At 43.5% G+C, this 16,411-nt stretch overlaps 2 protein-coding genes across 3 annotated transcripts in view; one reads left to right on the top strand and one right to left on the bottom strand.

Moving 5' to 3' along the window:
- The first annotated feature begins 686 nt into the window (after positions 1 to 686).
- GADD45A (growth arrest and DNA damage inducible alpha) lies at positions 687 to 5,891 on the top strand. The gene is made up of 4 exons (XM_035121632.2): positions 687 to 1,161; positions 1,820 to 1,921; positions 2,726 to 2,945; positions 3,678 to 5,891. Exons 1-4 carry the CDS (start codon positions 1,118 to 1,120, stop codon positions 3,789 to 3,791), a joined length of 480 nt encoding a protein of 159 aa, XP_034977523.1. The 5' UTR covers positions 687 to 1,117; the 3' UTR covers positions 3,792 to 5,891.
- A 4,143-nt stretch (positions 5,892 to 10,034) lies between these two features.
- GNG12 (G protein subunit gamma 12) overlaps positions 10,035 to 16,411 on the bottom strand; it is a 41,665-nt gene continuing 35,288 nt past the window's right edge. For both annotated transcript variants that reach the window (XM_035121633.2, XM_035121634.2), the window contains exons 3-4: positions 16,285 to 16,402; positions 10,035 to 15,088 (exon numbers count right to left, since the gene is read on the bottom strand). In XM_035121633.2, the coding sequence (XP_034977524.1) occupies positions 14,963 to 15,088; positions 16,285 to 16,380 (222 nt within the window). In that variant the 5' untranslated portion in view covers positions 16,381 to 16,402 and the 3' untranslated portion in view covers positions 10,035 to 14,962. The remainder of the gene's footprint in view (positions 15,089 to 16,284; positions 16,403 to 16,411) is intronic.

The raw sequence follows: 16,411 nt of genomic DNA, 5'->3' as shown, positions 1-16,411 counted from the left end.
CTCAGCTCCCATCACCCCGGAGCTGGGGGAGGCGGGAGCAGGAGCCCAACACCGCCTGAGGGCGAGTTCCCCATCCCAGATCTTGAGCAAGCGGCCAGTTCCTCCCCATTTAAATCAAGCTGCACCTTTTTGACCCAAAGGCCACACAGCCCGCTTAAGAAACAAGAGCCCGAAACTCAAATCCCCGCAACCTGTCTAATTAATAACGCCCATAAAATTATGCCGTGCGTGCCATCCTAACAACCCACAGTGTCCTTAGCAGCTGGAAAGCAGCAGCAGCAGCAGCAAGCGGGGAAACAGGACTCATCCCGGGGTGGCGATTCCCATATCTACAGGCACCGATCGAGTTAAAATAGCCGCTGCGAGCCCGCTACCTCCTGGCTTTTGCAACTTTGCTTACTAACAACTATTTATTGTCAGGGGTGATCTGCAGAGCATTAAGCCCACAAACAGAAGCTCGCGCGCAATCCCCCCTCCCCTTTCTCAAAACAAAGAGAGAGAGAGGCAGCGCGGGTGGAGATGGGGGGGGGGAGTGCAACCAGCAAAGAAAAAACAGCTGAGGCGGGAGAGCACGAGGCACCCGCAGCAAACTCCGCCCCCCAAAACTTCTTCCTCTGCCAATCAGCGCCGGGCGAGGGCAGGGAAAGTTACTGACCCAGCTTTCCCAGCCTGGAGATCTCTCTCTCTCTCTTTTTTTTTTCTTTCAAGGGTGAGTCGAACGCCGGACTCATTTGCATGCCCCAATAGGGTGGCCGTATGCAAACGAGCCGGGAGACGGTTGGCTGGGGGTTGGCAGGATAACTCCGGCCCGGGGAGCCCTTTGTCCCTCAGTGGCAACGCCGTGTGGGGAGAGGTAGGAGCGCGAAGGGATCGGTCTGAGCAGCGGGGCTGCAAGAAGTGCCCGGGTGGGCGAGGAAGGCACAGGGGCGAAGCTGCACCGCCGCCGCCGCCCTGAGGATTTGACTTACTGGAGTGACACTTACCGCGGATTCCCCTGAGGGCAGCCGGAGGAGCAGAGAAGCAAGGAAGAGGGAACAGGGCGAGGAGGAGGGTTGAAGGCTGCCTCTCCCGTTCCCCCCGTTGGATTGGTTTCTTTGCAGGGATCTGCAGCTGCAATATGACTCTGGAAGAGCTCGCTGGGGAGCACCAGACTTTCGGAAGGTACGCGATGGTAGCAGCTGCAGCTCGGCGTTGCGTTGCGTGCCGGCGGGCGGTGTGGAGTTTGGAGGGACAGGAGTTTGCCTGCTGCAGATTTCGATAAGCTCTCCGGATCCAGGCAGCACAGGGTCGCCCAGCTCGCCACCGCCAGTCGCCTCACAGCTGGGACCGGTGGCGGGGAGGGAGAAAAAAAAGCTCTGGTGCAAAAAAATAATAATAATTGCCTGGAGGGGATCTGCGGAAGAAAGTAGATCCGCGCGGAAGGAAGAAAACCGGGAGTCGATTGCAGAGAGTGCGTGTGTCAGAGCTCTCTCTCAGAGGCGTGGCGGGTTGTAGGTTTTCCCCCTTTTCTTTTTCCTGACAGGATGAGCAAGCGCACACTAAACTTTAAATAACCTGCGCTTGGAAGCGATTTTCCTGTGGGAGTACTTGGCTCCCGCTTATTTCTGAACAGATCCCATTCAGGGGTGTTTCCAGCTCAGCTTCCCCTCAGTTTTGCAGGGCATGAGGGCGCCAGGAGGGAATGTGGGCTGGGGGCCCCGAGGTGATCCATTCCCCCCCCCTCTTTTGGATTTGTTTGGTGTTTTATTTAAATAAAAACGCTAATTAGAGCCTCTCGCTGCTCCCCCCCCCCTTTATTTTTTTATTCGGATGCCATCAGCATGGAGAAGGTAGGGGATGCCCTGGAGGAAGTCCTGAGCAAAGCCCTGACTCAGAGAAGCATCACCATTGGCGTGTATGAGGCTGCCAAGCTGCTTAACGTGTAAGTGAGAAACTGGCTTTCTGGTGCCCTTTTGTATTTGTATTGATGAGTAACAAGACGCAGGTCCTCCCACCTCTCTTCGGGTTGCTGTCCCTGAGGACTTTTCTGAGGAAACGCTAGGTCACTTAAGAGGCAAACTTGCACTGTGTGGATAGGAAAACCTCTGGGCAGCTGTGCGTACACTGAATGCTTGATCACCCATCATGCATAACTGCCCCCACTTAGGCACAGGGTTTCTTCTGTGGGGCAGATTTCAGAAAAAAACCCTCTCCCCCTTTTACCCACAATGCCAGAGTTCCAAGCACCCAGTGACAGTTGACACAATGGGAACTGCTGAACAGTGGTTTTGAAAATGTGCCTGTCCCCTTTAGTTTGGTGCTGAAATGTAATCGGGTCCCCCTCCCCCTTTTTGTGTGTGTTTGGGGAGGAGAAAGTGCAACAAAAATCCTCCCCCTTGCTCCACAGGCCTTAGTTGTAGTTACCTAGCGCTTGAAAATTCAGCTCTTAAAATCCAGGGTGTGAAAGGTCAACCACATCGGGTGATAGTGAATTTTGACTCGAAATAGATATAATAATCATGTTCGTTGATTTCAGTGGTGAGTGAAATTTAGCTGAGTACAGTCCATAGAAAACAACATCATAGGACTGCCCCCCCCGGTGTATAGTATATAGACAGTCGCGTCACCATGTGTTCATATGCCCTGTGACTTTGGTTCCTGTTTTGTCTCCCTTATGTCGTTGAAAAATGCATCATTGTTTGTTGGGGCTGTGACTAACTTAGCTGACATTGTTTTATCCCTCCAGGGATCCAGATAATGTTGTGCTTTGTCTGCTGGCAGCCGATGAGGAAGACAACCAGGATGTTGCTCTACAAATTCACTTCACCCTGATCCAAGCTTTCTGTTGTGAGAATGACATTAACATACTCCGAGTGAGCAACCCAAGCCGGCTAGCGGAGCTGCTGCTCTTGGGGGCGAGTGGAGGGAGCGAGCAGCCTGCAGACCTGCACTGTGTGCTTGTGACAGTAAGTGCTGTGTTTCATTAACATGTTGGGCATGGGCATAGAAGCCAGCCAGCATGACCTTACTGTTGCTTCAGAGTCTCCTTCTGGACTGTGCAGCATTTCTTTGAAAGAAGCTGAATTGCAAATTGTAAAAATCTGTCTAAATACTCCAATCTCACTGGCTTAAAACAAAAACTGTAGTGGTTTCTTGAGTGACCTTGCATTGGTGCACCTCTGCCTCTGTGGTTTGAAGGAAAGATCAGCATGACCTCCTTTACTAACCCTTTCCCCTGCACAAATCATACCACGCTTCCAACTTTGCTCATAGGGATTTTCGAGGCAAAGACATGTTCAAACACGTTTCATCCTGCTGTCAGCGGGAGAAAACAACCCAATGAGTCACTTCTCTACAGTAACTCCCTGTCTATATTTGTCTTTCCTTATTACTAATTGGCTCAGAGGTCATTATTAGATAACTCAGTTGAGCTGTGATGAAAAGACTCCGTCACTGTTACTCAATTCACCCAATTGAATGGGAATTGTGGACTTAGCACATAGCACATGAACATTGGTTTGTTTTTGAAAAATGATGTTTCTTTTACTGGTTTTAAAGAAAATAATTCCAAAATACCCTGTTGAATGTGCTAGAAACTCAAAATTTACACAATCATTTATATTCAGTCTCTTTTACTGTTAGAAGTATCATTTAATTTTATTTCATGCTGACAATGATCCTTTTTCTCCCCCTTTCAGAATCCACATGCCTCTCAATGGAAGGATCCAGCCTTAAGTCAGCTGATTTGCTTTTGCCGGGAAAGCCGCTACATGGACCAGTGGGTTCCAGTGATTAACCTTCCTGAACGATGACAGCATATGGATGAAGCTGAATTGAACAGAAAAATTGCACTGAAGTTTCAAAATACTTTAGTAGCTTGCTCAGGAGGCAATTTCCCAGCCTGACACAAGGATTACAGTAACTGATGTCAAGTTGAGGTTGAACTACATGTTGTGAGAAACAGAGAGACATTTGACTTTGCTGTTGGAAGATGATGGACCCGAAGCAGAGCTATGTTGGGGGAGCAATTAAGAAGTCCTTGTGGAGGAAGTCTGAGTTCTGCAAGAAGGTTGCGAAAACAGTGTGCCGATTTCCTTTCAGAACACACCAAATGTGCTTTGTTGGAGTTGTAGAAGAACAACTTTTAGTTTCCGTTTTTAAATACCTTTCACTTGTAAGAGCTAAAAGGGTTAATTATTCTTAAATCTTTTGTTTCAACATGCTTGATTTCTTAAGTTTTTATTCTAAGAAATATTAACTTATTTTATGATACTGATGAAAGATTTATTTATGCTTGGGATTTTCAAGAGCAATCCTGCTTGCACCCCTTGTATTAAAAATGTTTGAACTGCTATCTTTTAATAAATTGTTTGAAACTGGACTGTGTTCACTGAAATAAAATTTTCAAACCTATGGCAAATCAGTGTTTTTACTTTTGTAAGAGAGAGCAGAAGGAATTGGTTTTGGCAAAGCAGTTCTTGGAAAGCCGATAACTACAAATGCCAGGATCATGCTGATCTAGGACCGTGTCTCTAGGACATTGCACACATAGTGCAGGTTGTACAAAACTTGGCTGGAAAGGTCCTAGCTGTTCATTATCATGAACTGGATGGCCACTCCTGCAAAAAAGATGAACAATTCACAAACAAAATGTAAGAATTTGTGTGGACATTGGGGGAAGTACCGGTAGTTGTCACTACCTGAATCCCGGGAAGTAGCTAAATGGTACTTCTTGACACTCTTCAACTGTATACAATCAGAGCAAATGGATTATTTTAAGGAAATTTATTTTCCCAGATGACAAATCTTTACACAGTGTATCTGGAAAAAAAATGTGGCATCACTGGATTGCTGGAGAAACGTATGCTGTATGCAATAAAGGCACATTTCTGATAAGGACCTAAATATCTATGAAGGGCCAATTCTCATTATTTAAGGTCTGCAAGTTTGATACGCAACAAATCAAATGGCAAATGTTCTCTGAAAGTCTCCTAGGATGGATATTTGAAAGAGAAATGGCACTTGATTAATGTCTTAAAAAGATTAGCTAGCTGAATCAGGAAGGATGTTTTCAAAATTGAGTGGAATCTAGGGAACGGCATGCACCAAACTCAGTAAGCTACATCACATAACTTTTTCATAGAGATCAGACAAGTTGAAAACCATCCCAATAGCTATATATATAATGATTTCATTTTTACAGGTTGTTAGGAAAGACCCATTGAGCTGCTTGTATTATGCACTAGAGATACATTCTGAAGAGGGCACTGCCTAAGTCAGGCATCCCCAAACTTTGGCCCTCTAGATGTTTTGGACTACAATTCCCATCATCCCTGACTACTGGTCCTGTTAGCTAGGTATCATGCGAGTTGTAGGCCACAACATCTGGAGGGTTGCAGTTTGGGGATGCCTGGCCTAAGTATCTACACATAAGAAGCAAAAGAAAGGCGAACACTTTGCAGAAGCCTTTGAAAGTAAATGGAAATATTCTGGAACAAGGCAAAAAGATCAACAACACTAGGTTTGTAAACAAAGAGAGGTCAGGGCATATTGTGAAGGTCAGTGAGCAGGAAATCAAATTTACAATTTTCTGGATATGAACATTCACCGAGGACTTTAAAGGCTAAACCATCACATTTATAAAAGCAGCAGATGCTCTTTGTATTCAATACAAGACCAGATACAACCCAATGCATTTTCGTGTATGAGGTAGAAACTCTCTTAATGGCATTCTATAATCCAGTATCTGCTGCAGACTACCTACAACCTAGCAGGGACGTGGGTGGCGCTGTGGGTTAAACCACTGAGCCTAGGGCTTGCCTATCAGAAGGTCGACGGTTCGAATCCCCGCGACGGAGTGAGCTCCCGTTGCCCGGTCCGAGCTCCTGCCAACCTAGCAGTTCGAAAGTGTGTCAAAGTGCAAGTAGATAAATAGGTACCACTACAGCAAGAAGATAAACGGCGTTTCCGTGTGCTGCTCTGGTTCACCAGAAGTGGCTTTGTCATGCTGGCTACATGACCTGGAAGCTGTACGCCGGCTCCCTCGGCCAATAATGCGAGATGAGCGCCGCAACCCGAGTCGGTCACGACTGGACCTAATGGTCAGGGGTCCCTTTACCTTTACCTACATCCTGAGTAATGGTACAGCTGCCCCCGTAGCAGATGCCTTAAGGTGCTCTCATACATTGCAGTGTATACTCCAGAGAACATGTTAGCTTTCTCCTAGGCTGTGCCAACTACATTTAAAGGGCAACTTGTTATCCTTCAGATGTTGGGACTTCCATTTCTCATCAGTCTCAGCCAGCATGGCTGTGGGTCAGTATGATGGGAGTGGCAGCCTACTAACCACTGCTCTTTTTTATTTAATACTCACATTTTTTGCACCCCAGTGGCTCGAAGCGACTTACACAATAACAATAGAAATAACAAAGACATTAAAACAAGGTATTAATGAACAATAATGAAAACACTCATCCAAAAATATATTTAAAAGAACATGACCTACCCGCCCCACTTAAAATGACATGCACCCTCCCCATTAAAAACCCAAAGCCTGGGTAAAGAATGTTTTGCCTTGTGCCTAGGGACAGAAGATATGGATGGTGACAGGTGTGCTTCCCTGGGGAGAGCGTTCCACAAGCAAGGGGCCACCACTCAAAAGGCATGCTCCCATGTTGCCACTTTCAGCAATTCCCTTGGGTAGAGTACACAACAGAGTGTCTGGGTTGGTTAGTTCATGTGCAGAGAGGTGGTCCTTGAGCTATTGGGAGTCCTGGCCTGCGGAAGGCGTCACAGGTCAAAACCAGGACTTTGGATTGAGCCTGGAAACTAATTAGCAGCCAGTGCAGTTGAGGCAGGAGACTGTCTTGCCCCAGTCAGCAATCAGCTGCAGTTTCCAAGCTGTTTTCGAAGGCAGCCCCTTGGACAATGCATTGCAGTTATACAACTTAGCGCAGACAACTGAAGCTAGGTCATTTCTGTCCCATCTGGAGGGCACACAGGTACCCCACCCTGTGCAAATGGGACACGCGGAAGCAGACTAATTGTGCAAATCTTTCCTCGGGCAACATGTTTGATAAAGGAGTATCTCACACAAGTGTCCCATACAATAATACAATAGAGCTAGTTATCATACCACTCTTGCACAGGTTCAGATCTTGCACAAAGGCTAGACTTAGGTGCAAGGGATGTTGTTGTGAACCTGGTCAGTACTCAAGGCCCACAGAGAGCACAGAAAGTATTAGTGATATGTCAAAAATAATGTTATTGGGAGCTAGAAAACGGGGATTAAAAAAAAAAGCACACATCACTCATCAGCTTACCCTAAGCTATTGAGCCTTGATGGAAAGCAAAAGCACAAACTGCAGCACAAAGAACAAAAAAAAATAGCAATGAAAGAAAGCATGCAATTATTTGAAACATGACACTGTCCCTTGAAACCTTGAATTGCTGCTTTGCATGCAGTTTTAAGTGTCAGTTTGCCACTGAAATATATACAATTAAGGCATACTGGGCTTCAAAAAATATTTTTCCACTGTATTTTAATCTTAAAAATTTAAGAGGCAGAAATGCTGCTCATTAAAATAATTATGTGGAACTTTATTTATTTATTTTAAGCTGGTAGTAAGCAAGAGAGCAATCATTCAAGGATTGCTGGTATGGAATTCTGCTGCATGCCTGACTGAAAGGAATGGAGACTGCTCAGCAGCATATGCCAGATGGATGGAACCAGATGGCCGAGAATACTGCACACAGCTAAAGAACTATGACTAACTGCTGATGAAACTGCTGCTAAAGTATGTGCGTAGCTGCAAAAACTTGAAAACTAGTTTGCTAAGTCATCACTTGAAACTGCCGAAACGAAAACCTGAAAGGTATCAGGTCCAACCATCTTATCCTCCATGCACACACAACTGGAGCTCTGTACACATTAGGAATGCTGCAGGTGGAGAATGCCCTTGGATCTTTCTGCAGGCGTGTCTAATTGTGCCACACAGTGTCACTTGAAACATGTTAAAGCCGCATGCACAAAACACACACCAGTGGTGTATGGCATGCATTCTCTGGATGCAAATAACGAGTACGCCAGAGCCAGGGAGGGGAAAAAAGATAGGAAGGGCAAATGAACACCACTTGCTTTTTCAGAAGACTTCTGCAGCTCCATCATTCATTCGAACTCTCCCCATGCACAGTGATGAGCAAGCAGATTATTCACAGTCAGAGAGAATTGCCTCCTACTGCCTTGAGAGCAGGGGAAAGGGTGTGCTAGGTTAACAAGCCTTTTTTACACAACAGGCTGCAGCAGGAGCCTTCACACAGAAATATATGCAATGTAAGAAGGGACCTCTATAGGCTGCAGACTGCCAAAATTTAGGTGAGCTCCCATCAAGCACTGGTGAAAGCAATGGAATGTCCACAACTTTTGCTAGTATTCCACTCCACCGCCACTGCTATCCACGACCCATTCTTTCTTGCTGGACCAGAGGCAGGCATACCGAGCAGAACAGCAACCACAGGCAAACTCTCTAAGTTGAATCAGCCTTCTCAACAGGTAGCGCTTCAATGTTGACACCAGGAGGCTATCGACAGGAGCAAGAAGTGGATCTAGGTCAAGTGGGAAGGCACCTGTGTGTGATCATGGGCATTTAACCAAACCATAGCTGTCAAGTTTTCCCTTGTCTCACGAGGAAGCCTATTCAGCATAAGGGAATTTCCCTTAAAAAGGGGGAGAACTTGACAGCTATGAACCAGATGTCAGAATACGATTTGTTGCAGTTTCTACCTGCTGGTCATTACTAACCCCGAAGGATTTTGTTTTCCCACAAACTAGGTGGACAACCAACCCGCACAGATGGGAGGAAGTTCCACATCCACAGTTTCATGCAGACTGCGTGTGAAGCTTTCAGCAGCAGCAACCACCAGTGGGAAAGCAACTGCTCCCTTGGGTGGGGGTGGTGTTTATCTTCTTAGGGCTCAGTGACTTTCTAGAGACAGGCAGCAGTGTGCCAGGTACACTGGGACCCAGCACAAGAAGACAGTGAATGGGAAAGCTGAACCTGTTGCTCCATTGGCAAGCAGCTTTCTCAGGCACAGATGCCCTGCAGAAACAGCAAGGTGGCAATCCCATTCCCCATGTTCCAGACTTGCTCCATCACTGATGCTGTTCAATAAAAACTGTTTGGGTCAGTTGGATTTCTGTTCTTCGGATGGCGAGCATCCTCCCTCTCCTCCCACTTGTTAGTCACCATGTCTTCATGTTGAGCACACAGAATTGAAGGAGGCACACTGAGTTTACTGCCACCAGGTGTAAATCTGACAGTATGTATGTTACCTAAGGCAGTCCCATTGGAACATTCATAAAGAATGACCTTGTGGAGGCCCAAGCAACTCAACGTCTGCTGCAAAACACGGAGGTGAAATCCAGGTATGTACTGATGAATGCATGGGACATAATCACAAAATCTATTAACACAAGAGAGTGAGTTAAGTTAAGTTCATGGGATGAAGATGGCTGGAGCAAAATGAGTCACCTTGAGGAATAGGTCAGTTACCTGTGTGAGGATACAATAACCTCATACATGCAATGGCTCCTTCCTGTGTATGACTCTCATTTTGCTCTAGGCCTTTTTATGCCACTCAGCCATTCTTCCCTCCTGTTCACTGCACTTTCAGGAACACAGGATGCAAATGTGGCTATTTCTTCCGGGAGTCTACATAAAGGGGCTGAACTTGGAAGGATGTGCTCTGAGGAACAGAAACCAGCTTCCCTTTTAGCCAGAAGGACTCTTTTGAACCTACAATCTCATGGATTCAAAGCAAACGACAGGTCAAATTTGTAGAAGTCCAGTGGAACACAGGATTCTGAACACACAACTCCACTGGCCTTATTTGGCCTTCATGCACAACACAGAAAGCCAGCCCTTCCAACTGATAAAGCTGCAGCACAATGCCACAACACGGTGTTACATCAGCAGTCTTAGAATATGATACCACCTTCACAGGCAGGTCACCACCAGCATAACTAAAGTCAATTGAACTACAATGAAAAACAGAGAACCGTATGAAAAGAAGTGATGTTTAATTAAAGTGTTTCATATCCATGGTACTATATTAATTGTGAACAAGTATCTTAATTACAGGGTTGGGTTTTTTTTAACCCCTCTAATAATGGCAACTGGAAGCCATATTTTAAGAAAAGATCAGGTTGTATGCAGATGCACAAGGTATGCAACCTTATTAGAGAACAATTGCTTGTGAAAGGCAAAAGAAACAAAACAAATTAGCTCTATTAAAATAATTTCACAAATCCTTTCCCGCCCCCCACCCCCGCCCCAAAGGCAAATCATGGTATTATTCTTGTCAATCCAGGATTACAAAGATAATACAAGCAATATTTTGTGAAAGCAATTCAAAGAAAAACCCAGAGAAGAAGTGTGCCTGTAAGAAGTAAGCAGATTACAATTTTTAAAAAATAAAAAAAGACCAAAAGCATTTACTGGAGTAATATTTTACTTCTGAGGCATTTCTAATCAAAGCATGAAGACGCAGTGTAGTGGTACAGTTGTTGAAAACTCTTGTTTAAGTATCATAGTCTTTAATTTCAAAACCTCACAGTGGTCTAGCAGTAATTATTTTGGTTGGTTCAGTTTTCCCTGTTGAATTCGAGTAGGTGCAATTATCTAAGCACCATTGTGGTCTATGGGAGCCTCATACAAGCTCCACAGAAATAAATGGAGAATGAGAAATGGGATTGCATATGACGGCAATATTTTCTACGCTTTGCATTATGATTATAACCATCATCGCAAAGTTTGCTTTACACACAAAAAAGCAATGTATGCATGTTCTGACTCTTCAATATGCCATTATTGGAAGTCTGGGAAAATGTGACAATGCATTTAGCAATTACCTAAAATCTGATAGAAGTGTCCCGAAGCAGCTAGCTGTATTTTGGTGGTGTGTATACAGCTGTTCTGTGACTAAAAACTATGAATGGGCCAAGACTGAAAAAGAAACCAATACTGGGGTGAAAGTTTTCAAACCATGTGTTTTAAAGAGAAAGTCAAAAGGCATTTCTGAATGCAAAGTTGGCACAATTTTTTACTTAATTAAAATTGTGTTCCCACAGCTTACAACATGACATTTTTAATACTCTCCTTCAGTTAGTAAAATACATTATGTATAATACAGTTCTAAAGCACTGCTGGTGAAAATATTGGTTTGGATCCAAAGCACCGTGAGCAGAAGTATAACAGCTACTAGCTCTGTGCTGTAAGAGCTGGCAGGTCACAGAGTGTTCCAAGAGATAAGTTCTAGAACAGTTCTCATGCAATCGCTAGTCCAAACAGAACCATCAGCTTTAGGTATGTCCTGCAATCCTATGTACTTACTCAGCAGTAAGGCCCATTATGATTAAGTGGTGCTTACTCCACAGTAAGTGTGTCTAGGATTGCAGACTCACCGCACAATCCTATACCTGTCTACTCTTTTCTCGCGCAACTCTTTAGCATGAGGTATAAAATAGTGCCCATCTAGGAGCACAAAACACCTTCTGCCATGTGCGAAAGAGCACCTTTGGATCCAAGCTATTTTGTCCTGGTGCTGCAACACATGAGCATGCCAAACACATGAAAAGGGTTTTAAAATACACTTAGATTATAATAGCATTGGTATCAAGGAAAACAAAATAAACTCAGAAAATGGGTCTGGCATCTAGGGGTACACACCTCTAGGCATGCATAAGGAAAACTAGGGGGTGGGAGTGGATATGTGAGATTAGAAAATAGGAAAGGCATTGGACAGTGGCAATGCAGCCTCCGTAGACTTCTTTTCCATCTTTCCTGCAAATCTTACTCTAACCAGCCTGAGAGTTTTCTGACAGAGAGAATGGTTGTCCAGCTTGAACCATGCCAGTTGCCTAGGTCATCAAGTGTCGGCACTGGCTTTGACAACAGGTATGCAATGCTTATGCAGCATTTAAGCTTTACATATTTGGGAACTGAATAATTTGAAGATATTTTAAACGGGTCCTATCGGCACTGTGTCGCGTTTGATTCTTTGATTTTAAGATTTAAGGACATGGTTATCTCAAGCAAAATGGAGTGTAAATGGAAGGCAGGGAGGAATGCACGCAGTTTAAATTTCTCGCCTGCAACAATGGAATGTGTCCAAATTTATTGTCCAATAAAGCATACACAGCAGCAGTTGCTGGTGACAATGTAGTAGTGTATGCAGCACTGGGGGGGGGGCACTTTGTGAAATTAAAACACCTAAACTTAATATGCAAGCAATTAAAAATGATTGCAAATGATGACATAGCATCTTCATTTTAATATGAAAGTACCAAATGGATTAATGCATCGAAAACTATCTTTTTGTTTTTCTAGTTTAACAACAAGAATGACAATGATGCATTAATTTAATGAGTTAAAAACTGCAATAGTTTGGCTTCCGGGTAAGGAGAATAACATTCCTAGGATTAATTGCATTTTTTAAGGAGCTAGCATCATTGTAAGACACTGATACAGGACTTTTTTCCAGCTTTTGGTTCAGTATAAGACACAAACCCTCTGAGGGAACAGTTACATAACAATTGTGCCCATGCACTTCTCCACTGTATGCACTTATCTGTAGCAAGGTCCACAGAAGTTATGTCTGAATAGACATGGAGTTGCTGCTAGTGGCTTACTTGGAATAAGTGCCAGACAGACACAATACTCACATTACATGGTAGCGGAGACACAGCTTCTGTGCACAGCCATACGAATCAGTATGTTTTAAAAATTGGTAAAAACCACAACTTATGGCTTTCCCCATTGATTTGTAGGTGCTGAACTAGTTCTATGAATGGGTATCAAGATGGCAAGACACCGCATCCTCATTTGACACACTTTTTAAAGATCTTTGTATGCAGTAAAGTCATGACCCAGACCCATGCTTGTACTGGCATGACTGATTCAATGCGAACAAGCCTACAGAAAATGCAAGACTGCCCATGTAATAATATGGATGTGTAAATCAGCCTTTAGAAAGACAGATCTGGGTATCTCACAAATCAAAAGCTGCCCTATATTTTGAAATAAACCAACGGAGAAAGGAAGGCAGCTATTTCAAAATGTGTAATCGGGAGTATTTGTTTCGTAGGACCTGTTATCCTGGTTCTTGATGAAGTAGCCATTAACTATGTTTCGGGTAGCAAGGGAAATGGCCACAATGGGTAGCACAAATACAGATTATTTGCAGTCAAATTAATTAATATTATCAACAGACATATGGTACATTCCTTTTGAGAGGGCAGACTGAAGTATATGGCAAGCAAAATCAGCGTGAAAGTTTATAGAACAGTACTAAAAGAAATAAAGGCCAAATCTGCCTTTAGGCAGAAATCTGCAAGACCTTGCTCCTGCAATTTCAAGTTAATATATTGCAGAGAATTATGGAGTGGAATAGGCACATTGCTTTGCTGGCTCTGCAGCCAGCTTCTCAGGATCCAGTCACAGTAAAGTCAGGTCTTTTGGGTTCCGTCCCCCCATCTGCCGCAAACCAGCTATTACTCCTGTTAGTTTAAAGTGAGAATTCTAGTTCTTTGCAACTAGGGAGGTTTTTCTTTAGTTTGGCTGAAGATGGAAACCTTTGGGCCTTGCTGTAAAAACAATATTGAGTGGCTTTGCTTTCTGTGCTACCTGAGCACTGCTAGCCATGCATCTCAAGTCTCCTTGCACATGGAACAACCCTGAACCCCAAATGTTTAACACATTCTGCAAATATACAGCTATGGCAGACCACAAAGTTAAAAACATGAAAGGACTGGCAGCGCACAGAATACTGATACATACCTGGGCTTAGAAGAAGTCGATATTGATTCATTCCACTCAGTATTCCATCAACACACGAAGGCTACACAAACATTTCAATACCATTTACATTCATCAGAGATTTAGTACTGTGCATTGCTGCAACCCTTCAAGCATTTCCTCAGCACAACCACCAGTGTTTTTCATAGGCCTTGTGCAGAAGCAATAGCACCACGGATTGCACCCAGAGTCTCCTACTCCTCTGTAGATATTATTTGGCATTTGATAGACATGAATTTAGCAATGAGAGAGAGAAAATAGCCTGGATGCTTGCTTACCAAAAAATTAACACAACAGGGAAGTGCGTAGGAAAGTTAGGTGGCAGATTCACAACGAAAAAGGAGAAACTTATCTAGACTCAATTTTCAGAATCCATGTGTGACAGTCTAAATTTCAGAGGAAATGCGAGAAGGCAGAAGAACCAAAGGCTATAAATGTCTCCTTCCAAAATCATTTCGAGAACAAGAATTTATGCTAAGTACAAGTCTACAAGTCCTTAAGACATTGCGAAAAAGCTTAAGACATACTTGATGGTAAAAGGCATGAACTGCAGGAGTTATTGATAAATGCAGCAATAAACTTTGAAGGGCGTACTTAAAGAATGCACTTGGTAATGCGTGTATATATCAAAACAAACATACGCACGGACCACAGATACAGACACCAATTACATATACAAGGCTATATGCTGGTATAAAATCAAAATGTTAAAAGTAAGCTTGATTAGGACTCTACGCTGGTCTGCCTCACTAGTCGGAAAATGAAGCTCAGGCAACTTTGGTCTTGATTGTTCAACCTCACACCTGGAACTGTGAACACTCATTGCACTTTTAAGTAAAACCCAACCCAACCCAACCCTCTCTTTATAACCCCCAAAGCCAACATAATCCAATTCCCAACTATGCTCTTAGAACCATTCCATTGACAAGAAGTAACTTTATAAACCTTGCATCCCCATTTAGAATGGTATAAAGAAAAGAGACCTTTTTAGAAAACTTAAAAGTTCATTTTAACACAAAATGGAAATGAGTTGCTGTTTTATGCGGTTGATACCAGGTAACCTTCGGGTTACTTCTCTAAGGATCTGCTCGGTTGCAGGGGAGGGTCTTGAAGGCATTTTGCTGCTTAGCCTATAGGATAGTGCAGGTCTTTTTATCCTTGAAGGGGTTTTCCGAAGCAGGTATTCCCATTAGTAAAGGATCCTTCCTGGCATGCTCCTCACAGTAGCACATTAGATCTGCTGATGCCTTCGACACCTGAGGAATGTGTGAGAAGGGACACAGTAAATATGGAGCAGGTTGCCAACAACAGCCAACGAGCAAAATCTTACGAGATTTTGAAGTGGTATTTTTACGTTTTGTGTGGGGGGGAAATTCCCGAGAGGCAGATGAAAGTTCATGTTGATTGAGCCTTACATGGATTTAGAATAATACTGCATGCCTTTGTAAAAAAAATTAAAAGCAGCAGAAACCAGCAAATAAAACAAGATGTGAAAGAATCAATTGATGGTCAGATGTTTTGCATATTCCCCATTGTATCATTGGAGATTTTGTGCACTGACAGGGTGATAAACAAAATCTCTTCTTGGTGTTCTTAATCGGTATACATTTCTTCTCAGTATGTACATCAATTTTCACAGAGTGGCATTCTTTTTTAAGTACAATTCTCCACTAAATTCACATTGATGGCACACATACATATGTGAACACAATCCCAATATTTATGAGGAGAAAGATATCACTTCTCTCTGGGACTGCCTAGAGGAACATGTTCTTAACAGTAGGTGGTGATGCGATGATCCTGGTCCGACTGTACTGTACTAAATAGTTTCCGGGCCCACTTCAAAGTGCTGGTTTTGACCTGCAAAGCCTTAAACAGTTCAGGACTGCAATACCTCAAGGACCGCCTCTTTCCATATGAACCTACCCGGACCCTGAGATCATCTTCTGAGGCCTTCTTTCGTGTGCCCCCTCCTCGAGAGGTTCAGAGGGTGGCAAGATGAGAACAGGCCTTCTCTGCAGTGGCTCCCCGTCTGTGGAATGCTCTCCCCAGGGAAGTTCACCTAGCACCTTCATTATACACCTTTAGGTGCCAGGCAAAAATGTTCCTTTTTAATCTGGCCTTTGGTTGATCTTACTGACATCCAACACCCTTTTAGAATGTGTTTTTTGTGGGGGGCGGTGGGCTATTGGGTTATTGTTTTGATTTTTATCATGTTTTTCTGGTTTTATATCTTGATTTTATTCTGTGAACCGCCCTGGGATCACTGGGTATAGGGCAGTATATAAATTCTAATAATAATAATAATAATAATAATAATAATAATAATAATAATAATGTGCTCTGGCAAAGCAGGGGAAAGGAAGATTGTTTGCTTTATAAAGCAGATTTAAATAAACTAAAATGAATTGCTTTAAACAATGGTCACTGAGTATAAATAAGTTCTTCTTACCTTTATTCTTTCTATAGAAGCTTCTATTCTCAACTGCTGAACAGTTCTTCTGGCCTGAGCTATGTTGTTTGTTGTGCCGGGTGTTTTGCCAGACATTTTCACTGAGCTCTTTCAAGCACTGTAAAGA

Source organism: Zootoca vivipara, chromosome 7, assembly GCF_963506605.1.
Source record: "Zootoca vivipara chromosome 7, rZooViv1.1, whole genome shotgun sequence".
Lineage (NCBI taxonomy): Eukaryota > Metazoa > Chordata > Lepidosauria > Squamata > Lacertidae > Zootoca > Zootoca vivipara.
This window is presented reverse-complemented; position numbering and strand designations above follow the sequence as displayed.